This window comes from Osmerus eperlanus, chromosome 7, assembly GCF_963692335.1.
Source record: "Osmerus eperlanus chromosome 7, fOsmEpe2.1, whole genome shotgun sequence".
Classification (NCBI taxonomy): Eukaryota; Metazoa; Chordata; class Actinopteri; order Osmeriformes; family Osmeridae; genus Osmerus; species Osmerus eperlanus.
Genome location: NC_085024.1, coordinates 3,831,319 through 3,857,936, shown reverse-complemented (window position 1 = coordinate 3,857,936; position 26,618 = coordinate 3,831,319). Strand labels below are relative to the sequence as shown.

At 52.2% G+C, this 26,618-nt stretch overlaps 1 protein-coding gene across 4 annotated transcripts in view; it reads left to right on the top strand.

Annotated features, from left to right (window-relative positions):
* Nucleotides 1–25,992, top strand: part of LOC134024130 (transcription factor HIVEP3) — a 55,133-nt gene extending 29,141 nt beyond the window's left edge. The window contains exons 1-9 of one of the 4 annotated variants that reach the window (XM_062466584.1): nucleotides 7,889–8,045; nucleotides 13,240–15,559; nucleotides 15,665–15,945; nucleotides 16,146–18,251; nucleotides 18,638–18,846; nucleotides 21,404–21,579; nucleotides 22,067–22,174; nucleotides 23,400–24,019; nucleotides 24,383–25,992. In XM_062466584.1, the coding sequence (XP_062322568.1) occupies nucleotides 13,594–15,559; nucleotides 15,665–15,945; nucleotides 16,146–18,251; nucleotides 18,638–18,846; nucleotides 21,404–21,579; nucleotides 22,067–22,174; nucleotides 23,400–24,019; nucleotides 24,383–25,051 (6,135 nt within the window). In that variant the 5' untranslated portion in view covers nucleotides 7,889–8,045; nucleotides 13,240–13,593 and the 3' untranslated portion in view covers nucleotides 25,052–25,992. Of the gene's footprint in view, nucleotides 1–7,888; nucleotides 8,050–13,006; nucleotides 13,142–13,239; nucleotides 15,560–15,664; nucleotides 15,946–16,145; nucleotides 18,252–18,637; nucleotides 18,847–21,403; nucleotides 21,580–22,066; nucleotides 22,175–23,399; nucleotides 24,020–24,382 lie in introns of those variants that run through there. The other 3 variants (XM_062466585.1, XM_062466583.1, XM_062466582.1) reach the window with 3 other exon arrangements.
* Nucleotides 25,993–26,618: the final 626 nt, after the last annotated feature.

The window sequence follows — 26,618 nt, the reverse complement described above, 5'->3', positions numbered from 1 at the left end:
TAGTAGGCTGGGAAGTACAGCTAGCAGGCTGGGAAGTACAGCTAGCAGTCTGGGAAGTACAGCTAGCAGGCTGGGATGGACAGCTAGCAGGCTGGGAAGTACAGCTAGCAGGCTGGGATGGACAGCTAGCAGGCTGGGAAGGACAGCTAGCAGGCTGGGAAGGACAGCTAGCAGGCTGGGATGGACAGCTAGCAGGCTGGGAAGGACAGCTAGCAGGCTGGGATGGACAGCTAGCAGGCTGGGAAGGACAGCTAGCAGGCTGGGAAGGACAGCTAGCAGGCTGGGCCAGAGAAGGACAGCTAGCAGTCTGGGCCAGAGAAGGACATCTAGCAGGCTGGGCCAGAGAAGGACAGCTAGCAGGCTGGGCCAGAGAAGGACATCTAGCAGGCTGGGCCAGAGAAGGACATCTAGCAGGCTGGGCCAGAGAAGGATGGCTAGTAGGCTGGAACAGGGAAGGACGGCTAGTAGGCTGGAACAGGGAAGGGCAGCTTGCAGGCTGGGAAGGCCACAGTGGGGCCTGGGGCTTACCTCCATCACCAGAAACAACTATTGACTAACACTGATAAAGACTGAGAGGAACCGCAGACCAGAGAGTGGGAGAGAGTGGGAGAGAGAGAACGAGTGGGAGAGAGAGAGAGAGACACAGAGAGAGAGAGAGAGGGGGGGGGGTGCAGAGGGGGAGAGGAAGGGGGTGAGAAAAGGATAGACAGTGAGAGAGAGAGAGCGAGAGAGAGAGAGAGAGAGTTAGAGAGAGAGAGAGAGTGCAGAAAGGAAGTGAGGAGAAGGTGGATAACAGGGGAAATGCCAGTGGATAAAGAAGTGGAAAGGAGACCGAGGAGCAAAGAGAGGTCATAGAAAAGGTAGCAGCAGAGGAGGAGAGAAAAAGCACAGACAAGACAAATGACCAGAGAGATATGAAGCAATGATCTAACCTCCCCTTCTCCTTTACTGACTCCACTCCCCTTAAACACACACACACACGCAACCAACCAAATCTCCCCACCTCCCACACACAAATCCTACCCCCCCATACATACACACACACACCCCATTACCACCCCCCCCCCCCCCCCCCCAACCCCCCTGAACCCGGGTCCTGATCGGACGGCCGTGTTGCGGGGCCGCCTGCCGGTGTTTATTTTAGAGCGTGACTCACAGTTCCTGCTCGCTGCCAGCGAGAGAGACTGTACCTCTCTCAGGTTAGTTAGTGAGTGGGAGAAAAGCCAGATTCAGAGAGAGAGAGAGAGAGAGAGAGAGAGAGAAAGAGATAGAGAGAGACAGAGAGAGACATATATATATATAGAGAGAGAGAGAGGTGTTGTTGTGTTACTGTAGGCACGTACAGCAGGGGTTTCCAGCGGACTCCAGAGCAGTCCGTTATCAATGAAGGATGAATCATGCTATCCCAACCTCGTTTAGACAATAGCTTGGTTGATGGTGATTGATTTCTGCTGTCCCGTCCCGCACCCCCCCCCCCCCTCCATGTGTCCCGGGCTCTTGGGGAAGGCCCTGTGTCACATGGAGGCCTGTTTGTAATCTAATCTGACTGTGTTCACGCCACGCTTGCCCAGTGCATTACAGCAGCAGCGTCACTTATCCACACTTCCTTGACTTACAGGATTTGGCAGAACCCGCCCTTAATCAGCGCTGTGTTTTGGACGCACCGTCCCCGCCACGATGACGCCGAGCATGGTGACAGATTGTGTCTCTGTCTTACTTCTGTCGCCAGCCTACATCTTGTTTGTTTCAGTGGAAAACATTTTTCTATTCTCTTTCTCTCTCCATCACTTTTTTTTATTTTTTACCTCACCCCCTCCCTCTCTCTGCAACACACCCACTCAAACACTCATATCCGTTCTCGATCTCTCTCTTTCCCTGCTTGTCTCTCAGTGGCTGAGAGACTCTACTGAGGGGTAAGACCAGACTGCTCTCAGGCAGGTAAACTGCTCTCTCTCTCTCCATATCTCACTTTCTCTCTCCATCTCTCACTCTCTCTCTCCATCTCTTTCTCTCTCTCGATCTCTCTATCTCCCTCTCTTTTTCGCTCTCTCGCTCTCTCGCCCTCTCTCTCCATCTCTCATTCTCTCTCTTTCCATCTCTCTCTCTCTGTTTTTGTATCTGTCTTTCTGTGTCTCTTTATCTCGCTCGGTTTCTCTATCCGACATTGTCTTTCTCTCTTTTTTTCTGTCTTTTTCTTTCTGTATTTCTGTATTCTTTTTCTCATGCACACACTCTCTTTATTCTGTCCTGCCAACCCCCCCCCCCCCCCACCCCCTACTTTTAACTCAGTCGTTTTGTGTATGTTGACAGAGTTGCTGTGATGGGAACGTTTTTGCAGCCTCTTGCAACCTTATTTACATCTCGTCTGTGGTTTTGTCAGAAAAGGAACATGATATAATTGTCTCGAATGTCTGAATCAGTCCTGTTCGTAATCTACATTATTTGGCTACCTGAATTGGAGAGTTTATTTTTCTTAAGATGAAAGCACGGAGGGAGAAGTGTGTTTAAGAGCATGTAAAGGGTATGGCTGTAAGACTCATTACTCATTATCTAGCTTTGTTTTTGAAGGGGGAGCAGTGGAAGCCAAGAGGATGACTAATCAAAGCTTTCCATGAAGTGTTTGTGAGTGAGTGCCTGTCTGTCTGGGTGTCTGTCTGAAACTATCTGTCCATGTATGTATGTAGGTGTGCGTGTAACCTTGCACTGGGCTTTCAATTAATTAATTTAGGCAAAGTCCATTCACTTTCTCAAGTGGTGGAGTTGCCTTGAGTATCCCAAAGGAAGGGAGAAGAAGATGGACAGACTTTGATGTCATGACAATCCCCGAGGTGCTTCTCTTCAGCTGAAGTTTGAGTCAATTTGTAGCTACAGCTAGTTATGTTACCAGAGGGCTCTCCGGAACGTTATGTAGACTCAACCGCTCGTTAAATTCTCTGTGTTGTCTAGCCACAGCCCGGCCACAGACGCTAGTTCCATCCCTTCGTGATTTACACGGCAGTATTGACCTGTAGTTCAGAGGGTTGTCTTTAATCAAAGGGAACACAGGAATGGCTGTGAACTGCCTGTCTTATCAAAGCTCTGTAAATCCCTCCTTGGACTAGAGCTGTCTCAGAGGTAAAGCCAGCCACATCCAGGCAGTCACAACCAGCTACAACAAGGCAGCCACAACCAGCCAGCCACAACCAGGCAGTCACAACCAGCTACAACAAGGCAGCCACAACCAGCCAGCCAAAACCAGCCAGCCACAACCAGGCAGTCACAACCAGCTACAACCAGCCAGCCACAACCAGGCAACCACAACCAGGCAGCCACAACCAGCCAGCCACAACCAGACAGCCACAACCAGCTACAACCAGCCAGCCACAACCAGGCAATCACAACCAGGCAGCCACAACCAGGCAGCCACAACCAGGCAGCCGCAGGCAGGCAGCAAAGGTGGGTATGTGGTTGTTTCAGACAGCTCCCCCAGTGAGTGTCTCCCCACCACAGTGGTAATGACCCCGGGTGAGTGTGCAGCTATCCTCCATCTGGTTCTGAGAAACTCCATCCTCTGGGTTCTGTTAATAGTACGGTGCGACAAAATGGCGGTTTATGGTGGTTTCTCCCCCCCAATCCTGAATCTGCTTAGCATTATAGCTGAAGGGTTTGGACTGGAGCTGCTGTGGTCCACAGCCCAGAGTGCCGCGAACCACACAAGTTTCTGTTTCACACCGGGCGCTGTGCTCAGAGCTCCTCCGATCTCCGGTGTGTCTCTCTGCCAGCGCTCAGAGCTTCTCCTCTCCTCAGGGAGATGTGCAGAAGATCGTTCTGACACGGATACAGACACGGACCCTTTGACCTGTAGCAAACCCTTGAACACCAGGAGGTCAGAGGTCACGATTTTCAGCTGGAGCGTGCGGACGTCAGGCTGTTCCGCCACTTCCTCTTGCCAGCGTGCGTCTGTACTCAGAGAGGATGCTGGGAGATAAATTTAGAACCTCCAGCTCCCCCTCCATCTGCCGTTGCTCAGAGTAGGCTGGTTTCCATGGGAACCAGCACCAGGCTACCGCCAGTTAGAGGGAGAGGGGGGGAAGAAGACAGCCGATTTTTTAAAGAAGCACTTAAGTGGGTTTATCTCTTCTCCAGGCACTAGCTAATTTCATGTTTAGCCCATATTCTTATCCATCATTACCAGCCGGAGAAGCACAGTCAGTTGTTGATGAGGAAATGAGAACAAACTAGGCTGGGACTGTTCATCTATCATAGTGTCTGCAGACGTTCATTAACAGTTGTGGCTGTACAGTACAGCCTAGGGGAGTGCTTCACAGCTCCTAGCTAGCTACCTACAGATGGGTTTGCCGTCAAATGCTTCACATTTTCGTAGATCTCACCTTGACAGAATTGCGGCTGTGTTTAACATTGAGGTACGCCGCCCCATAGACAGACCCCTTATGGTTTTCTCCTGAATGGCGAGGCTTTCAGCAGACCGCAGCCAGTGTGTTCATCAGTGGGAGTGGAGAGAGGGAGATAGAGGGTGAGAATGGGATAGAGAAACACAGGAAGAGAGAGGGAGAGAGAGAGAGGAAGAGACTGAGAGACGGAGAGGGAGAGACAGAGTGAGGAAGAGATGGAGAGAGGGAGATGGACTTTTTGCGTGGGTTTGCTCACTCCCCTGAGTACCTGCATCACTATTTGTGTTTCTGCTGACGGAGCAGCCCCCTCACGCACACGCACACACACATCACATACACACACACACACAGTTACGCACACACAGACACACACGCACATACACAGATACGCACACACAGACACACAGATATGCACACACAGACACACATGCACACACAGACACATGCACACACACAGATATGCACACACAGACACACACTTACACACACAGATACGCACACACAAACACACCATTTATCTGCTGTGTGTTCTCCACAAACAGATGGAATCCATGGACTGCTTCCCATCACACACCTGCATAAACACACGTTTGAAACACAAACCAGCAAACCAACATCACTATAGACACTCATCCAACACCCTGACTATACTACGTGAGGCTGAAGTAGTACTACACCGATACTGGAATTTGCTTGAATACAAACATAGATCTAGGGGCGTGTTCAGGGGCGTGTTCAGGGAGTGGCCTGGAATCTGATTGGCCACCCCAGGTGCCACCCCGCTATCGTAACCTATGATCATTATCTGGCAGAACTTGGAATTGGAATTGTATGACGAGTAACCAACCTGCCATTTATAGGTGCATTTCAATCTTAAACCTGAGCGGCAGTAATATGACAGAATAGTGTCTAGCCTGCCAACAACCCAGAGAAAGTTTGGGATTTTGAACAGGGCGGTAATCGTTGAGTAACAGCTACCAATAAATCAACAGAAGACGAAGGACTGTCGACCACATTTCAAGGAGTATGGGGATTCCACATTTGTCACACCTGGTCTTATTGCGTTAATAGATATTTGTTAGCTATTTGTCTGTTGGCCAGTCAGAGGATCAGGACAGCAGTGCTAGCCAGTCAGAGGATCATGAGAGCAGTGCTAGCCAGTCAGAGGATCATGAGAGCAGTGCTAGCCAGTCAGAGGATCATGAGAGCAGTGCTAGACAGTCAGAGGATCATGAGAGCAGTGCTAGACAGTCAGAGGATCATGAGAGCAGTGCAAGCCAGTCAGAGGATCATGAGAGCAGTGCTAGACAGTCAGGGGATCATGAGAGCAGTGCAAGCCAGTCAGAAGGGGAGCAGTGCTAGCTAGTCAGAGGATCATGAGAGCAGTGCTAGACAGTCAGAGGATCATGAGAGCAGTGCTAGACAGTCAGAGGATCATGAGAGCAGTGCTAGACAGTCAGAGGATCATGAGAGCAGTGCTAGCTAGTCAGAGGATCATGAGAGCAGTGCTAGCCAGTCAGAGGATCATGAGAGCAGTGCTAGCCAGTCAGAGGATCATGAGAGCAGTGCTAGACAGTCAGGGGATCATGAGAGCAGTGCTAGACAGTCAGGGGATCATGAGAGCAGTGCAAGCCAGTCAGAAGGGGAGCAGTGCTAGCTAGTCAGAGGATCATGAGAGCAGTGCTAGACAGTCAGAGGATCATGAGAGCAGTGCTAGACAGTCAGAGGATCATGAGAGCAGTGCTAGACAGTCAGAGGATCATGAGAGCAGTGCTAGCTAGTCAGAGGATCATGAGAGCAGTGCTAGCCAGTCAGAGGATCATGAGAGCAGTGCTAGCCAGTCAGAGGATCATGAGAGCAGTGCTAGACAGTCAGGGGATCATGAGAGCAGTGCTAGACAGTCAGGGGATCATGAGAGCAGTGCAAGCCAGTCAGAAGGGGAGCAGTGCTAGCTAGTCAGAGGATCATGAGAGCAGTGCTAGACAGTCAGAGGATCATGAGAGCAGTGCTAGACAGTCAGAGGATCATGAGAGCAGTGCTAGACAGTCAGAGGATCATGAGAGCAGTGCTAGACAGTCAGAGGATCATGAGAGCAGTGCTAGCCAGTCAGAGGATCATGAGAGCAGTGCTAGACAGTCAGAGGATCATGAGAGCAGTGCTAGACAGTCAGAGGATCATGAGAGCAGTGCTAGACAGTCAGAGGATCATGAGAGCAGTGCTAGACAGTCAGAGGATCATGAGAGCAGTGCAAGCCAGTCAGAAGGGGAGCAGTGCTAGCCAGTCAGAGGATCATGAGAGCAGTGCTAGCTAGTCAGAGGATCAGGACAGCAGTGCTAGCCAGTCAGAGGATCATGAGAGCAGTGCTAGCCAGTCAGAGGATCATGAGAGCAGTGCTAGCCAGTCAGAGGATCAGGACAGCAGTGCTAGCTAGTCAGAGGATCAGGACAGCAGTGCTAGCCAGTCAGAGGATCATGAGAGCAGTGCTAGACAGTCAGAGGATCATGAGAGCAGTGCTAGACAGTCAGAGGATCATGAGAGCAGTGCTAGCCAGTCAGAGGATCATGAGAGCAGTGCTAGACAGTCAGGGGATCATGAGAGCAGTGCTAGACAGTCAGAGGATCATGAGAGCAGTGCTAGCCAGTCAGAGGATCATGAGAGCATTATTATCATTATGACGGCAACCCTTTGAAAGTGTAGTTTTTTTGTATGTAGCCTACTATTAGAAGTACAAGATATTTAAATAAAGTATGGAACATGTATATTACATTTGTATGGTGCCATTGTGTTGTGATTGGTAGGTCTATTTATCTTTTAAAGATCCCATGACATGCTGTTTTTGGATGCTTTTATATATGCCTTAGTGGTCCCCTAATACTGTATCTGAAGTTTCTTTCCAGAAATTCAGCCTTGGTGCAGAATTACAGACACTACGAGCAGTCCCACAATGAGCTTTCCTCAGGACGTGCTGTTTCTGTGTCTGTAGCTTTAAATGCAATGAGGAAGAAAGAGGCGGGGCTAACTGCCATGCTTCGGTCGTTTGCAAGCCATGATGTCTCCAGGAAAACCAAAATCGCGCTGGCACGGTCGTAGCTCATTTTCTCATTGGTGGGCCAAATTATCTGTGCTGGCAAAGCAGAGAAAGGGGAGGTAATTTCAAAACCGAGCGTTTCAGCTTTCATTTTCTCAAAGGCGGAGAAGAATACCCAGGGCTTGGTTTACACTATCGAAAATGTCTAACCACTGGGGGACCAAAGGCAGGCTAGGGAAACTCATTAATGTTAAATAACCTCCTAAAGTGAACATTTCATGTCATGGGACCTTTAAAATAGACTAGAATTGAGACACTGTAATGCTAGTAATTAAAGTAGATATGGGTAGTGGAGACAAATAATAAATTAATGCTATTCAGATGTGGTGTGTGTGTGTGTGTGTGTGCGTGTGTGTACGTCATGCCACCCCTGCATAAGTCAGTGACCCAGTTGGGCCACCCCAGACAAAAGTATGGACACGCCACTGACACACTACGATTCTGCCTGGATCAGGACTCGCCATTACACACCCGCAGGCTAATATTAGCTACAGGGTTTCGCTTTGACAACTCCTTTCTGAGGAATGTGCCCCTGCTACACAGCTGCATCGGTGACTTCACTAACTGTACGTTCGTACCGCGGAGCTTGTTATCAGAACGGTGTCAACCACCATGCCCTACCCTCACTGATTACAGCGGGGAGGAATTCACGTCGTCCAAAATGTTCCGTCTCCTGTCGCGACTCACGTAGACAAGTAGAGTGCCTCGGTTCACTGGTTCTGTTTTAGCCAGACATAATTTACAGAGGTACGGCTCTGTTTGAGACAGTTTGAAAGCTAACTAACTCGGTTACTGTAGCAACACTGTCAGTTAGGCTATACTCCTTGTAACAAATGATCCATAGGTCCAGCTAAATATTCGACATGGTTTAGTTTCGCAACGATAATGTTTTTTTGGGGGAGTTCAAAAAACTCATAAATATTGATTCTTATTTATGTTGTAGATTGTTTGCCAACCACTATTGACCATTTTGGTGACAGTTTTATAAATTCAATGGAACCTTAGCCAACTTTTGTTCCCCTCTTTATTGGAAACCCAATTTTTTGGTTTGCTGTGACAAACCTAGCTTGCACTGTAAAGTATGTAGCCTACTGTCTGTCTGAAAGAGAAAATAGGGCAGGAGAGAAAGAGAGAGAGAGAGAAATGGGGAACTTCCTTGTGAATGAACAGGAAGTATAATGTCACCTCATGGTCTAATTGGCTGATATGCTTTGTGTCAGAGTGGATCTGGACTGATGTATGATGTATGGGAGAGGAGAAAGTTCTACGCTCTTACATACAATACATCTATACTGGATATAGGATAACGTGTGTTTGTGTGTATGTATATATACTGTGTGTGTGTATTGTATGTATATACTGTTTGTTTGTGTGTGTGTGTGTGTGTGTGTGTGTGTGTGTGTGTGTGTGTGTGTGTGTGTGTGTGTGTGTGTGTGTGTGTGTGGCGTGATGTGCTACCTTAGTGCAGACTCTGGCAGGCATTCCCCTGATCTTCCTGGCAAAGCTCAGATGGCGTGTTTCCCTGTTCCGAGCTGCTAGTCTAGACTCCCATGAATAATGCACACGGTGCTCTCCCCCTCTGGAAAGCCTTCTAATCGCCCTGTTTAAGGTCTGCATCAATACCATGCCAGAGATCATTAAGGCTTTACACTGTGATGGCCTGCTTGTGCTCACACACGAAACAGGAAGAGGAGACACTCGTTATTCCCTTCTTCTCCGCTCATCTGCTCTAATTCTGCTCTGCTCCCCTCTCCTCCCCTGCTCTGCTCTGCTCCACTCTTCACTGCTCTGCCTGTCCCTCTGCTCTGCTCTCCCCTTCTCTCCTCCTCTGCTTTCCTCTCCTCTGCCCTCCTCCCCTGCTCTGCTCTCCTCTCCCCTCGTCTCCTCTCCTCCCCTGTTCTCCCCTCGTCTCCTCCCCTCCTACCCTCTGCTCTGCCCTTCTCTCCTCTCCTGTTTCTGTGTGTTTCTGTCTGTCTACATTCTATCACCCTCCTACGCACTTGACTTCTTTTTTCACTTCCTCCCACTCAACCTGTCTTTTCCTGTCTCCACTCCACTCATTATATCTCTCCGTCTCGCACTCTGTCATCTCGTTCCCGCTCTCTCTCTCTCCATCTCTTTTTTCTCCCATGGCTTATTCATGCTCTCTCTCCCTCCGTTCTCTCTTTTTGCATTTTTCTGCTTTTGTCGACTCACAAGTGTGTCTCATCTCATTTAGCTGCTGGTCCATGCTAAACATGAACGGCTCAGGGTAGACCAGTAGTAGCTCTCTATAGTGCCTCAACTTGTTCAGTAGTCTAGCTTTACATCAGAAAGTTAGTTAAAGGGACACAATTTCTTTAAAAAAAAGAAAGGTTTTGTCCTCTATAAACAAGTTGTGTAAGCTAATGAGGTCATGTGAAGGTTGTTTCGCTACACGGACAGGTCAGTGCCAGTTTCAAATTTTGGGACCGATCCGCTACTTTCCAGCCAATTATGTTCCAGCAGTCCTGTTACAGCCAATCGCCTTCGACGAGGCGGGCTTTCCTAATTGGCTTATTTTGTGAAGCCACTTTCAATCAAACTTGAGCTGAAGGAAAGCGCAGAAGTTCAGTCCAGAATTGGAGGCGCTATTTCCCATATTTGAATTTCTATGATTATGTTACGTATTGCAGCTTTAATTCATGTAGCTAGCCCTCGTATGTCTAGCCACGAGATTCTCTATGACGGAGAAGAGATTTCTTATGGGTACAGTTTTCTGTCCTTTGTAATTGCTCTGTGGTGTGTCTGTAATCAAAGCATGTTCTGGCTGTGCTGTACACACCAAATAAACTCCTCAAAAAAAATTCTGAAACGTTATTTCGGTCGATTATTCCTCCCCTTCAATAATACCAATTGGTATTGTATTTTATATTGTTGGAAAGCCTGATTAGTCACCTTTACAACGAGGTACAACTTGTAAGGATTGTGCATTCGTGGAATGAGCAACACAGCTAACTGTGTGGGTAGTGGCCCAAAAAAATGTGTGCCAAAATCCCCTGCAATATTCTTCTGTTGGTATTCACTCTCGTTTTGAGTAGCTTGGTGGATTGGATGATTGCACTCTCCCACAGTAATAAGAAAAAAAACCACACATATTGTCCATTTTTATACTTTATTCATTTTACACTGTCAGGGACCTCAGTAGCGTGTGGAAGATCCATACGCAGCCACAACAGCTTGGCACCTCCTCCTCATGCTGGTCACCAGCCTGGTCACACACTGCTGTTGGATGGCATCCCATTCCTCAACCAGGATTTGTCGCAAGTCAGCCAACATGTTTGCGTTGGTCACTCTGGCACGTACTGCACGCCCAAGCTGATCCCACTTGAAGCTCAAAACGAGAGTGAATACCAACAGAAGAATATTGCAGGGGATTTTGGCTTTTATTTGGGGGCCACACGATTAGCTGTGTTGCTCATTCCACGAATGCACGATCCTTACAAGTTGTACCTCGTTGTAAAGGTGACTAATCAGGCTTTCCAACAATATAAAATACAATACCAATTCCTACTATTGAAGGGGAAGAATAATCGACCGAAATAACGTTTACAAACTTTTTTTTGAGGAGTTTAGAAGATCAGCCCCCAGCAGATGTTGGGGGAAGGGGGGGGGGTGGTTTGGTGGAAAGAGACCCGACAATCTGACAAGACGTTCCCAAAACAATAGTGATAGCATGTTTCTTTCCCCCGTGTGTGTGTGTGTGTGTGTGTGTGTGTGTGTGTTTTTCTCACTGTAAACCTGATTGATAATGAAGGCAGATTGTGCTGTATTCTTTTCCAGCAACATATGGAGAGAGAAACTGTGGCTCATTAAAAACCTGTCTGGGTTTCCACGCCACAACTGGCACCTCCGCTGCTGTCTTCAGTTAGAGCTGTTTACCTAGCAGCCGGAACACTGAATCACTCCCCAGGTCTCTCTCCATCTCTCACTTTCTCGTCTCTCTCACACCCTTGTATTTCTTTCTCTTTCTTCATCTGATTTATCTCTCTCTCTTTTTCTCTGTCAGTATCACCATCTCATCTGTGAGCTTTCTGAATATTACTGTATACAGTGCTGAACTATGTTTGTGGAAATTGAATTACTGAAGCACGTTTTTTGTGATCGTATATCTAAGTATGATGTTGCTCTCACATATCTGACATACACATAACTTACCTCAGCTACAGCTGTCCACACACAGAGACACGCACACACACACACAGACATACACACACAAAGTCACAAACAGAGACACACACATACACACAGAGACACACACTCAAACAAACATAGAGACACGCACACAAAGTCTCAAACAGAGAGAGACACACACACATCATACACACACATACATACACACACACAAGCACACACACATAAGCCCTCACGTAAACACAGACACACACAGAACTAGGAGCTGACAGGGCGAGTAGGAGAGTGGAAGGTTCTTATGATGATTGAGTCAGTAGATGAGCTTCAGCTGGGGTTGTCTGCGGCTGGCTACGACAGCTCAGCGAAAATGTTTTGATTGGCTCAGGCTGCTCCCTGAATTGGTTTTTATTGGCTGTCGCACTATAATATTTGTGTGGATCGCTGGAGTTCTTGTAAGAAGGGGAAAACAGTGTTTAGTAGAAGATATGTGTAGATAAGACTCTGTCCTCTCCTCCCGCTCTGATACTGCCCCTAGTGGCTGTGTGGAGCACAGCAGTTCACGAGGGGTTCGCTGAAAGCTACTGGCTGTCAGGTCTCCTAGATTCACTAAACGACAGCCTATCCTCCTCCCCTCCTCCCTCTTGTCCCTCAACGTCGAGCGCCAGATCAGACAAGCTCAGGCTGTATTTCCAACGTTTGCTTTGACTCGGTGCCATGACATTGCGGTCTTCTTTGTGGGTGTTCCTGCTCCGTAGCTCCAGTCTTCCCAGCGTAGAACGGCGTACCGTAAACCCTGTCTCGACCCAGAAGGGCGAGGTCAGACACACACACGGCCCGTCGGTAGCAGGAAACAGTTAGAGAGGCCAGTTTCTCAGTGTGGAGGCTGTGTGCGAGACTGAGATCCTTTTACTTGTGTAACCTACTGGAGAGGCATATCTCAGTGAGGGAGAGTGTCGGACATGCTTATTTGTACAGCCCTGGTGGTGTTTGTGTGCGAGAGGATGGAGGTCGTGGGTTTTGTTCTGGGTTTGTTCATCCGTGGGGTGTGTGTCTGTTTGCTAAGGTATTAGCATGCTAATGTATTAGCATGCTAGCGGTTTGAGTCTAAAAGTGCTTTTTCCCCCCTTCAACACAGAACGGGTCTTTGAGCAGAGTTAGATAGAGCGGTCTTACCCGCTGAATAGCAGCACACTGGAGTGTATCGCCGGCCAATCTCAGGTAGAGCCTGTCCTGATGAGAGCAAGGCAGCATTAACACGCTGCTTATGCTACCTGACTAACATTCTCATTAGAACACTCAGCCCAGCACTCTGCCTGCCGTATTAGTCAGCGTGGGATTCGATTGGATACTAATGACTGGAAGCTCCCACCTTCATCGGGACGTGTTTGTTCGCACGTCTTTTTGGGAGGCATTATCTGACACTCAGAGCGTGTCGTCGTGGGGGTGGCCTAATGTGGTATACGTGCCTAATTCATCCGGATCTTCCAGTCAACAGTGACACACTGTCATGGTACGGTGGTGATAACGAATAGTGATGCAACAGATGTATGAGCCTTTTGTTTCCCTTCTCCGGCTCACAAGTGCTCGTCTCTGTGTTTGTGTGTGCAGACGCAGAGCCTCAGAGGAGCCGTGGAGAGAGGAGGAGCGGAGAGAGAAGGAGCAGAGCAGAGGAGAGAGAAGCCCAGCAGAGCTGTCAAGATGGCTCAGGGCGCGCAGAGACACAGCTGCCCGCCTATCGCTCAGCATCTATGTTTACCTGCATCCACGCCGCTCCAGGGGGCTTTTTAATGATGTCTTATTTGGTCCTCTTGAATGACTTTTGGCCTGCACCAAAGAGGTCCTCTCCCGCGAAACCTTTCTCTGCGAGTAGTTGTTCCCCAGCCCCAGGCCTCCATGCGTCTCCCAGGCTAGCTCCATGAGGCCCCTCGACCCCCTGTGTCCGTGAGGCCCCCTCCCCACTCTATGGAGGCTGAGTCCAGCCGTCCGTCCGATGGGGAACGCTCCGGAAGGCAAGAGCAGCCTCTCTCTGATGAGCCCCCACCGGGCTCCCGTCCACCCCACCCCCCTCCCCCCAACCCCCAGCCCGTCCACGGGGCCCTGGGGCGCCCCCACCACCGCCAGCCCCGAAGGGGAGACCTGCTGCTCCGGATGCAGCAGCACCGAGGTCCTGCCCCAGCATGGCAGGCCTCAGACGCCCCAGGGCCCTCTGCGGGCTGCAGATTCCCCTCCCCTTCGCCCTCCTCCGGTTCCCCCGTCCCCTTCTCCACCACAGGATGCCCCCCCCACGGGGGCTCCTCCCAGATCGGGCAGGAGGGCCCGGAGGGGGCCAGCCAGCCCAAGCGAGGAGACAAGAAGCCCCCGAAACCGGGGAAATACATTTGCACTTACTGCGGGCGACCCTGCGCCAAGCCCAGCGTCCTCCAGAAACACATCCGCTCGCACACGGGCGAGAGGCCCTATCCCTGCGCCCCCTGCGGCTTCTCCTTCAAGACCAAGAGCAACCTGTACAAGCACCGCAAGTCCCACGCTCACCGCATTAAAGCCGGCCTGGCTTCCAGCCGTGACGAGCCCAGCCTAAGCGGGCCCGAGGCCCAGGGGGAGGACCCCGAAGAGCCCACGGAGGGCGAAAGCACAGACTCAGAGGAGGAGACGGGCCGGCACCAAGCCTCGTCCGCCGCCAAGGAGAGGCAGGGCCAGCAGAGGAGTGGCAGTGTGGAGCAGGGCCCCGAGGAGAGCCACCGGCTGGAGGACTCCCAGGCTGTGAAACAGAGGTTGGCCATGAGGCTGAGCGAGAGGAAGCGCGGGCCCCTGGCCTCTCCGGACGATCCCCCCTCGTCCTCTTCCACCTCCTCCTCCTCCCTGGGCCCTGGCAGTAAAGGCAGCACAGAGTCCGGCTACTTCTCCAGCTATGGCAGCGCCGAGCTGTCCCAGGTCAGCCCCCCCAGTGCCAACGTCAAGACCTACGCCGAGATCATCCTGGGGAAGTACGGCCGGCGCAGCCCCCACCAGTTGCACCCCCATCCCCACCCGCACCCCTCATCTTCAGGCCCGGAGGAGAAAGGCCTCCCCTTCGGTGTACCCAAGACCCAGGTCATCGAACACATCACCAAGCTCATCACCATCAACGAGGCGGTGGTGGACACCAGTGAGATCGACAGTGTCAAGCCCCGACGTTCCTCCCTCTCCAGGAAGAGCAGCCTGGAGTCGCCCAAGTTCGCCTCCCCTTCCAAAGACCCGTACGTCTTCGAGCCCAAAAGCGACGCCCCTGGCCCAAGCGGCCTGGGGACCCCCGGCGGACCGGATGGCGAGCCGTCCGGGATCCAGGTGTGCTCCACCGCGGTGCCTCTGCTGAGAAGCCACTCCATGCCCACCTGCGCCAGCCAGGGGGACCCCGCCAGCTGTGCCATCCCCCCGAAGGGCTTCCGTCTCAGCCAGTCCTTCGACGAGCAGCAGGCGATGGTGGCGGAGATGAGGGTGGGCCACGCCCAGCGCATGCTGAGGCGCCAGCCCGCCATCGAGATGCCCCCGGGTGCCGAGCTCACCCAGGAGGAGGCGGGCCCCTCATCCTCATCCCCGGGGACAGGAAGCGAACCATCTCGCAGGCAGCAGGAGCCAGAGGGCAGTCGGGGCCCCTGGCTGTATGAGTGTGAGGCCTGCGGGGGCCGCTGGAACCAGAGAGACAGTTACGAGGCGCACACCAGGCTTTGCCCGGGTCAGCCCATCCAGGAGCAGCCGAAACAAGACGCCGGCGGCAGGGCAATCCGCGGGGACCGCCCCCAGATGATGCACTATAAATTCCGGGCGCTGGCCATGGCGGTGAGGAAGAGGAGGAAGGAGGAAAGCCTGGAGGAAGACCCCCCGAGCCCCTGCAGTCCTGCCCCCCCCACCTCAGTGCCAAGCAGACCGGAACATGGCCAAACCTTCTCAGGCATGTATTTTAAATCGGCCGATCGGTTCTTTCACTGGAAACTTTGCATTGATACCTCCGCCCTGTGGCGATAGCATGGTAACCCCCGTGGTTCTGTCTCCCCAGGTGCCCCCTCCCAGGCCGATCCCCAGCAGCAGGACAGGAAGGGAGTGTCCGTCATCCAGCACACAAGCTCCTTCGAGAAGCAGGAGAGCTTCTCGATGGAGAGTCAAGAGGCGGAAGCGAAGGGGGGCCAGCCAACGCAGCCGCCAGAGCCCAGGCACTCGCCCGCCACATCCCGCCTGGTCCGCCAACACAACATACAAGTGCCGGAGATTCTAGTTACCGTGGAGCCTGATGCTGACATGCCGTCCGTGTCGCCCCCGGCAATTGCGTCCTCGTCTAAGGTGTGGTAAACGGTTGTGTGGTGTGAGTGCTTGGGAAATTGAGTTTGAGTGAGCAACAGAATTTGCTTGGTCCCTCTACGATTCTTTTTAATTTCTTTTTAATAGCCCTGTTATATAACAATATTATGTGACACTGTAGATGTCCTAAGAAGATTATACTGATATGAGATGGATAATTTCTCTCTCGTCCTTCCTTCCAGGAGATGGAGAAAGTAGAGGAGTTCCAGTGGCCTCAGAGGAGCCACAGTCTGTCCCAGCTTCCCGCAGAGAAGCTGCCACCAAAGAAGAAGCGTCTCCGCCTTGCCGAGGCCTCTCAGTCCTCCAGGGAGTCCAGCTTCGAGTCGGTGTCTCTCCCCCGCAGCCCCAGCCAGGAGAGCAGCATCTCTCACGCCTCCAGCCGCTCTCCCTCCCTGGAGGACCCGGGCAAGCCTGAGGGGGCGCCCTGGGGCTCCGGAATCCAGGGCTCCCACATGCTGACAGTGCCCTCGGCCTCCCACCCACACCACCTCCACCAACCCTCCAAAGAGATGCGACGCTCTGCCTCGGAACAAGCCCCGGCCAGCCCCGAGAGCCAGGCGCCGGTCGTGGAGACCAGGAGCAAGTCCTTCGACTACGGCTCCCTCTCCCCGCAGCAGTCTGCATCCGCCTGGAAGGAGAGGAGGAAGTGCCTGCTGGTGAAGCACGCCACCCTGGGAGAGCCAGAGCAGGACGAGGGGGCCTCCGGGGGTCAGCCGCCCAGGAGCGGGAGCCCCAAGCCTGGGCCCTCCTTCCCCGGCCACCTTGGCCTCTTCCAAGCTGAGGCCGGCACCTCCAGACTCAGCACGGAGGCCATTGGGAAGACGCTGCAACTGCTCCAGCCCCAGATCTTGCCTCTCCCCCAGGCCCTGTTGCCCCTGCGGCCCCAGGGCCAGGACCCGCTCCCCCCAGGGCCTCTGGCCCAGCTGCTGCCTGCCACCACAGCCATTACCGAGGTCTTGTCCACCCAGATCATCCACAGAGCCTTCCTGCACACGCGCACCGGCCCTCCGCCTCTTCACGTCCACCCGGCACAGCTCCACATGGCAGAGCGCGTAGGCATGCCTCTCCACCCATTCTCCAACCTGCTCCCCGTGCAGTTCCCCAGTGGGGTTGGGACCAGCCAGGCCCTGTACCTCCCCGTCCCGCCCGGACTCACCATCCAGATGCCCTCACACCGTCCCGCCCTCCGAGAGGCCAGACCCTCCACCTCCTCCATCTCTCCCGCCCCCGTTTCCCACTCCCTGGTCCCCCTCCCCTACAACCAGCACGCCGCCATGCCTACCATCGCCACCTGCATGGAGCAGCTGACCCCCGTGGTGTCCCTGGTGGTCCCAGTGCGTCTCCAGACCCACGTCCCCACCTACACCAGGGCCGTGTACACCACCCTGTCCCAGATCCTGGCCCGCTCGCAAGACCCCATTGTCTGCACGGCCATGGTCATCATGGGGCAACTGGAGCAGGACAAACTGCAGAGGTCCTACCTGAAGCTGCCCAGTCCGGACTTCAAGAGCTACTTGCCCCTGTCTCTGCCCCTGGAGCTGGTCCCCGGCCCTGGGGAAGACTTCGGTCCCCTGGGGCCGGGGGGCAGCAAGCGGATGCTCTCCCCAGCCGCTAGCCTGGAGCTCAGCTCTGAGGCCCAGCGGCAGCAGAAACGAGTGAAGGAGGAAGAGGCCAAGGAGGAGGAGGTGGAGGAGCGGGAGGTGGAGGAGCGGGAGGTGGAGGAGAGGGTGAAGGAGGAAGAGAAGAGTAAAGGTTCTGGGAGCCATCTGGAAACAGGGGATCACAAGGAGGAACTTCCGAAGAGGGTGGAAGGAGGGGTCGCAGCTGTGAAGGAGGAGCAGGAGGGCGAGGAGGTGGTGCCAGAGCAGGCGGACGTCGCCAGGGAGGAGGAGTTGCCTGGAAAATCTGAGCCAAAGAAAGAAAAGGAGGAGGAGAAGGTAGAGGAGGAGGTCACCCAGCAGGCCAGCGCCCCACAGCCCCGGAACCCCGAGGCCCAGGAGCCGCCCTCCTACCCCAGCCTCCACACCTCCACCTCGGTCAGCTGGTGCTACCTGAACTACGTGAAGCCCAACCCCTCGGCCCAGAGGGAGCCCCAGGACTCCGTCTACTCTTCCTGGAGCGTCAGCGTCCACAACCCCAACCTGCCGGGCGTCAGCACCCGGCTGGCCCTGGGCCTGCTCCGCTCCAAGCAGCAGCACAGCTCTGAGACCTACACCACGGCCACAGCCCCGGGTGATGCCTCCAGCAAACTGGTCCCCGCCAACAGCAGAAAGCCACGCGTCTCAGAGGTAAGTATATCAGCACTATGGAGCCCACCGCAGGGAGGGGAACGAGCTTGGTGCCTTGTGTATTTTGTAGCTGAGATGGTGTTACTTGGCTGGGACATTCAGAACGTTCCTTGACTCTGACCACTGGAACACTGTTACAACTATGCACTTTTGATTCTTGATCTTCTGCGGTACTTTGTACACGCACTATTTGTCTTTCGGTAAAAGCCCAATGAAAAACATGTAGAATGTAATGGAAATTATATAAGAGGGGAAAAAAACGAAACGATATTTTGTCAAATGATGATATGGAGTTTTGACATGAACTTTATTTTCCCCTGTCGTCTGTTAATGTGGTGGCCGTGGCTCAGCCTTGGTGAATTTGCCTGTGTCTGTCTCGAGTGTAGGTACAGGCTACCCCACCCAGCGCCTCCCTCGGAGTGAAGGAGCAGCGGAAGCCCGAGAAGGACGAGAAGAAGAAAGAGAAGAGAGAAGAGGAGGGGGCCTCCACGCACAGCGAGGCCCCTCCCCCTCCTCGTCACAGCGGGGGAGGGGCCTCCACGTCCAAGCACAGCGAGGCCCCTCCCCATCCTCGTCTCCGCGTCTTCGAAGGCGGGTAAGAGAGAGACGTTTCCTGTTTATTTTTGTATGTATTTTTTTCATGATAAACACGCATCTACATGTCAATGAACAGCATATTCCTCTCTTCGTTGTAACCTTGAAAAGGGAGCGTTTGAGTTCCTACTGCCCTCAGGGACTCCGCAGAACATGTTCCACTCACAAAACGAACTACCTCATCTTCAGTTGCTTCTGGAATAGGGTTTGGAGAAACATGGGGGGAGGTTGAGTGGGGGGAAGGGGGTTGGGGGAGAGGGAGGGGGGGAGAGGGGGCTTCAGACAAGCCGTGAGTTTTCCTCCAGACTCGTTTCAGGAGATCCTCATTAGTGTGTGGATCGCTTCCTCACAGCTGCAGTTTAGCTTTGGAGATGAGAGAGTCCAGCACCTCTCATCCCGGGGGTGAATGCAATAATTGGGTGTGAATATTGATCTAATTGCTGTGTGTTTGTGCGTGCGTGTGCCTCTGTGTGTCTGCATGTGGGTGTAGGTGCGTGTAGGTGTGTATCAAGTATTCCTCGTTGAGAGCCGATCTTCAGTCTTTCCTTTGTCTGACTGCCTCACACTATTTCCTGCTCTCTCTCTCTCTCTCTCTCTCTCTCTCTCTCTCTCTATCTATCTCTATCTCTCTCTTTCTCTCTCTGAATCTGGCTTTTCTCCCACTCACTAACTAACCTGAGAGAGGTACAGTGTCTGTCTCTCTTTCTGTCTCTGTCTGTCTGTCTCTCTCTCTCCCTGTCTCTCTCTCTGTCTCTCTGTCCTCTTTGTCTGCTTCTCTTCATGTTCTGTGTGATTTAGTCATGCAAACAAGTGCACCTACACTTTCCAATCCGCCACCATCGATTTCCCACACATCTAAACAGCGTTCATTATCTCCAGGCTGCCTCTCATGTCCACTCACAACCAGCGACAGGAACTGTCCTTCACACTGTGTTTTTCAGACACATGCCCGGTGGCAACACTAAACACGCTTCTGGTAAATTACTGCACACGGCAGACAGCTCGCCCGAGTGTTTTTAATCACTTGTATGTTTTCATCCTGAGCCAGTCCCCGCTGAAGGAACTGGAACACAACAGTTGTTCCTCACTCAATCTGCTTCTCTTAGAACCGAAGGAACTGTGAGGGGACTATGTCGGTGTCTTACTTACAGGCTAAGTTTGTAGGACGCTGTTAGCTGAATGCTCTCCTTTTCCTTGGTTTCCCACCAGAAAAGACTGATACTATAGTGTAGGTACTTTTCCTTTTACAGTTTGGACTTGTCTCACAGTCTTTGTGAAATAACATCTATCTGGGATTATAGATTTTATCTTGTGTGTACATTCAGTACATATATAAATGATATAGTGTCATAGACATTTGGCCCAGCTTGCACTTGCATGGACGTGATTGACTCCAAATTGTGTTACTTCACTGTTATACCTGAAAATAGCACATTAACTGCCATGTGTTTCTTGGTTACTGGCCCTATAGATAAACGTTCTCATCACTGTCTGCCTTGTGACCGTTGAACAAGGGCATCAATCTTTCTGCAATCTGCATCCTCCTAGGGATGCTTTGAGTGTTCCCTGATCAAAGAGGAAATGTGTGGAACTGGAGTTTGACTGTACCTGCGCGGCGAGAGGGATATTTTTAGCTGTGACACCAATTGTATGCGAGTGTGCGGCTGACTGCTTGGACTTGAACGCATTAGAAGCGTTCTCCTGAGACACACAAGTTTTCTCTGTTTTGAAATGTGATGTTGTGGCTGTTTCTGGATGGGTTTCTGTCTCCTCAAACTATGCTCACAGACACGTTCACCGCAGAGAAATCGTGCAGACAGGGAAATAGTGCAGCATGTATTCGTTATCTGATGGAAGACAGACGCTGCAGTTTGTGTAGAGGACAGCCCGTCTGGATGCAAAACATGGCTTGTTCCAGTGTCTTCACAAATAGCCTTTTTCGGTAAACATTAGCAGAGCGTATAAACAACAATTTAGCAGAGCTAAATGTGGAGTCTGATTTTTATGTACTGCTGCCTATTTCGAGCCATTGGCTGAAACCAGGCTTCCCTTCCTTCATTTTCGTGGGTGCTGTTGTTGGCTAAGGCCACCCCCAGGCTGCCGCAGACAGGCTGGTGTTTGTCTGTCTGTGCTGGGTGGAGCTGGGATGGTGGGGACTGCAGAGGGAAACACAGGAAGTCGGTTTGGAGGGACTACCCCTTCTACTGCTGCTATAAAAGAAACCTTTGTTTAAAGATGCTATCTTCACCCATCTCTCTCTCCCTCCCTCTTTCCCTCCTTCTCTATCATTCATTCTCCATCCCTCTCTCTTGCTGTCCCTCCTCTCTCTTGCGCTCTCTCTCTCTGTATTACTGCTTTGATTTTACTCCCTCCTCTTTCTCCATCTCTCCCTTCCCATCCTCTCTCTCTCTCCCTCCCTTCCCTCTCTCTCTTTTTCTCCCTCCCTCCCTTCCCTCTATTTTTCTCTCTCTCCCTCCCTCCTCTCTCTCCATCTCTCCCTTCCCATCCTCTCCCGCCCTCCCTTGCCCTCTCTCTCCCCGTCCCTCTCCCTCCCTCAGGTACAAGTCTAATGAGGACTATGTGTACGTGCGGGGTCGAGGCCGAGGGAAGTACGTGTGTGGCGAGTGTGGCATCCGCTGCAAGAAGCCCAGCATGCTGCGGAAGCACATCCGCACGCACACGGACGTGCGGCCCTACGTCTGCAAACACTGCAACTTCGCCTTCAAAACCAAAGGTGAGCAGGATCCGGGGCTAACCACACACAGATCGTCCTCTGGCTGTGGATGTGGGTATGGCTCGGTGGTCATAGGTTCAAATCCCCTCCCCAACCCCCCCTTTCTTTTTTGTACTTCACTTTGGATGAAGGCGCATGCGGAATCCTTACGTTACGTAGTATTCGTGCTGCACAAACGCCTGTGGTCCGACTGAGCGTCCTTGCTGGTGTCCTGGGAGGGGCTGTCTGACTGACAGACGAATGGACGGTCTCTAGTACATAGGCTCCGTACACTCTGCTGTTTGTCTCTGGCTGTCAGTCCTTCCTTGCATCCATCCTTTCTTATCCAGGGTCTATCTAGGCATTGATCTCCATTGCTGTTGCTAAGGTAGTATAATACAGTGTTTATTGCTTTTGTTGCATTGTATTGTACTTTTGAGTGTTGAGTAGTGTTAAGTATTGTAATGTAGTGTAGTGTAGTGTCACATCTCTGTGTGTCTCCCTCCAGGGAACCTTACCAAACACATGAAGTCGAAGGCTCATGGGAAGAAGTGTCAGGTGATGGGCATGTCCGGATCATCTATGGAGGAGGAGGAGCCAGAGAGCGAGACAGCAGGTACTGTGGAGGAGGAGGTGTGGGAGGGAGGGGGGGAGGGGGAGTAGCAGAAGAGGGAGGTGGAGGAGGAGGAACCAGCGAGCGAGACAACAGGTACAGTGGAGGGGGAGGGGAGGGGGAGGAGGTGTAGGAGGAAAAGGTAGAGAGGGAGGGAGGAGGAGGTGGAGGTGTAGGAGTGAAAGGAAGAGGAGCAGGAGGGCAAAGTGGATGAGGAGGAAGAGGGTTCTTCTCTCCAAGCCAAGATTGACAGTTTACGTAACTCTCATGTCCTGGTCTGTTCCTCGCGACAGCCTTCCTGAAGACAAAACGGGAAAAAAAACACATGAAAATGCCTTCCAGACAAAATATGAATAAATTATGAGTGTGTTGCATTGCTTTTGTCCCAGTTGCTGCTGCCGATGGGCTGCTGAGCTGTGTTCTCGAGGCTCTTGTACTGAGCAGCATTTCAAACAGACAGCCATGTCCGCTCCCTCTCCCTCTCCCTACAGACTCAATGCCACCCACCCATCCCTTCCTCTCTCCCTCTCTCTCCCTCTCCCTACAGACTCAATGCCACCCGCCCATCCCTTCTTCTCTCCCCTCTTCTCCCTCTCTCTCCCTCTCCCTACAGACTCAATGCCACCCACCCATCCCTTCCTCTCTCCCCTCTTCTCCCTCTCTCTCCCTCTCCCTACAGACTCAATGCCACCCGCCCATCCCTTCCTCTCTCCCCTCTTCTCCCTCTCTCTCCCTCTCCCTACAGACTCAATGCCACCCGCCCATCCCTTCTTCTCTCCCCTCTTCTCCCTCTCTCTCCCGCCCCCTCTCGCCAGCAGACTGCACTCAATGCGACCAAGGACACGCCATTCAAGCAGCCTTTCATTCAGAGAGCTGTCGACAGAGTTTGTGAATGAAGGCTGCCTCACGATTTCTATTCGATGACAACCTTGTCGGACCCTTCGCTTGCTATTTTTAACGTTGGTTTGATAAATGGCCGACTTTGTTGTCCTTTGTCTGATTTCTCTTCTTTGTGCACTTTCAGCTTGTGTTAGGGAAATGTGGTGCTCCGTGTGTACGCATAGGTGTGTGTTTGCGTAGCTTGGCAAAGCTTCAAGGGCTTCGGTGTCGTCTGACTTTGAGCCGAGTTATCGTCGAACGGAATTAAGTTGAGGGAGGAGTTGGAACAATATTTCTTGCTGAACGTTTACTGGGGGTTCTGAAGGACGTGTGCTTCTGATTGGTCCAGGAGGAGACAGGGAGGAGCCTCCGGGCAGGCCCGAACACCAGTTCTCCGACGTGGACGATTCCGACGGGGAAGAGGACGACGACGAGGAAGAGGAGTCCTCGTCCCATGACGACCCGCCCTCCTCCAGCTCCTCAGACACCCGCCCCTCCACCGGGGGGCGCTCCACCAGCAGCGGGCGCTCCCAGCATGGCCCCCCCGGCCCCACCCAGGAGCGGATGGGCCCCGGTCCCAGCCAGGAGCCCTCTCCCCGGCGACTGTGGCCCAGCGGACGTGCTTCCTCCCCCGGGGGCCAGAGGGCGCTGTTCCCCCGGCGGGGCTGGAGCCCCTCCCCCAGGGCCTTCTCCCCCAGCAGCGACAGCTGCTCCCCCGCCCGCAGTCTCTCCCCCAGGCTGGACCTGTCCTCCCCCAGCCGGCACCCCTCTCCTTCCCCCGAACGGGGGCCGTCCCCCAACAGAACCCTCTCTCCCTTGCACCCGCTCTCCCCCCTCCAGCCTCTGTCCCCCAGCCGCTACCGGACAAGCCTGCGGGCCCGGGCCACCCCCTCACCCCTGGGGGGGAAGCCCAGGCCGTCAGCCTGCCTTCCCTGGGAGAGCCCTCGGACCCTGGGGTGCCTCAGCCAGGTCAGTCCTTCTGGGTCTTTCTTGGGTTTGGTTATCTTGGTATGCTGTTGGTCAAGGCCTATTCTTAACACCCCAATTGTAAAAATGACGTGCGATTATGCCCAAGCACGATCCAAAGTGCCTTGTGTGAAGGTAAATACTCATTTTAGGGGCTGCTGATGGTCTGAAGCTGTAACTACAATACTCTTCTCAGCGTTGTGTTTACCAAATGTTTTTCTCCTCTTCTGGAGGATGTATGGAGTTGAATTCTCTGCTGGCAGGTCCGGTTTGGTCTGCTGCCTGTTAAAAACTGCAGTGGAAGCGGCACAGTTTACACAAGTTGAGAAAGTTGAGGTAACCTTGGTGTTCTTGCTCCCCCTGCAGGAGGGATGCGGTACTCCACAGCTGATTCCTCCAAAGGCCTGCCTTTTTCCCCCGGCCCTCCGCCTGTCCCTCAGCGAGAGCCCCGTCCCTCCGTCCCCCCAGACACTGTCCACCTGCCACCTCTTCAGCCACCTGCCCATGCACTCCCAGCAGGCCAGGGTCCCCTACCTGATGATACCCATCGGAGGCATCCAGATGGTCCAGCCCCGAGCCTGCTCCCACCCCACCACCACCTCCCCTTCCTCCCCGATGGAGAGGCCGTCCCTGGGCCTGGGGTGGAGGGAGGCGCCCTGGGGCGGGACCTCCAGGACACGAGGGCTCAGGACTCCCGGGGACCACTGGTCAGAGAGCCAGGAAGCAGGAAGCAGCCAATCAGGGCTGCGTGTCTCGGGCACAGCCCCGAGACGATCCAATCCCGAGACAGAGACCGCAGACACGAAGCAATACGGCAGCTTGCATAGCTCTTCCCACTCACACAGGTCAGCCGCTGAGAACACGGAACCCTGGCCATTAGGTAGCCCGGTAGAACCGCCCCCTGGCCAATCACAGGTGGGACTGTCTCAGGGGGAGGAGCCTCCTGGGGTGTGGCCCAGATCAACCGGTCCAGGATTGGCGGAGGGAGGGAGTGAAGGTGGAGCCTCAGACAGTCCAAACCAGAGCACTTACTAGTCTTTACCCTTCGATACATTGACCATTCTTTTTTCGCTTTTTCTTTTGGTTGCTACACTTGATTTTTTTGTACAGCTTTGTTTTTTATACAGTTTTCAATACAATTGTTAACTTAAAAGTTTGTTGTTCTGCAATATTCAGGTTTGGTATATGATGCACTTTTTTCTTTTTTGACAATAATATTTCTGTTAATCTATATATATAGATATATATATATATATATATACCGTCTCTCTAAGTATCTTTATTGATACTGCTATCTTAATATATATTTGAATATATTATGTAAAGACAATACGAGTACATTTGTAAATGACCAAAATCTTTAATCAATAATAATATTTCCATTTTTGTTTGTCCCTTTGTCCAGTATTACTCAGACTGTCGTGGTTACTTGTGCCTTTATGTCAGGGTGTGTTGGAGATGTTGACAGCCTGAAGGGGCTGTTGAGTTGAAAGACGAGGGTTGAGAGGGGTTGCTGTAGGGGTGTCAGGATCCTGAGGGTTGTTGGTCGTCAGGGGAGACGAGGGTTGCATGATACCGCTTCACAGGAAGCATTAGCTGGAGAATTTCGCAAAGAAAATGCACTGAAGTCATATTTTGTATTGGAAAGATTGAATTCAAACTTATATCTCTGTACAGAGACGAGTACTCCATATTTATTTGTTATGTGAGATGATTCACTGTATTATTACTGTTGTTGTGTTTTTCTACTTTTTCCGTGGAAGGGGAGGGGTAGAACCATGGCATTGTTATTGAGTCCCAAATCTGTGTGTTTTTATTGTTTTGTTCTCTTTGACTTGAAAAGGAGCGGGAGACATGAAAGGTCTCAGTGTGTTCGTCACTGTAGGAGGATCAAGTGCCCTGTTTCACACAACGCAAATTTCTACGTCTCCCAACTAATAAAAAAGAAAAAAAAGAAAAAAAGTGCACTAAACTTTCCCGGCAAGTCCTCTGTGTCATAACTGAGTTTCAGTGTTTTGAATACTTCATTCATTTCGAAAAAATAATATTTCCAATCTTTGCTGACCCGTTGCTGACCTGATGCTGGGGCGACAGACTTCCTGTATCCTGGGTGAGTGTAGTGGCGTGGGGGGGGAGCGAGGCCGCGGGGAGAGTGGGAGTTCTGGAGGCAATGTTCTGGACACATTTTATGGTTTCCCTGTGTTATCAACCCCCTTGTGTGGATCAGCAGAGCTTCCGCGGGCAAAGAGATTTCCTCCAGCGAAGGCGTTTGGAGGTGGCATGCAGGAGATATTCAAAATATGCCATGACAAAGGTAGATATATTCTCTAGTTTTTTTATTATCCTGATCAGAAGAAGAAAACACATCATATTTACAGCACAAGTTTTGTTTCTCAGTTTAAGTCTCTCAGCATCAACTAGACGTCCTTTCCTTTACCGCTCTTCACTGACTGAAGGCCTTGGCAGATCATTGCTGACTGAAGACCTTGGCAGATCATCACTGACTGAAGACCCTGGCAGATCATCACTGACTGAAGACCTTGGTAGATCATCACTGACTGAAGACCTTGGCAGATCCATGCCCGTCACCATCTCTGACTGT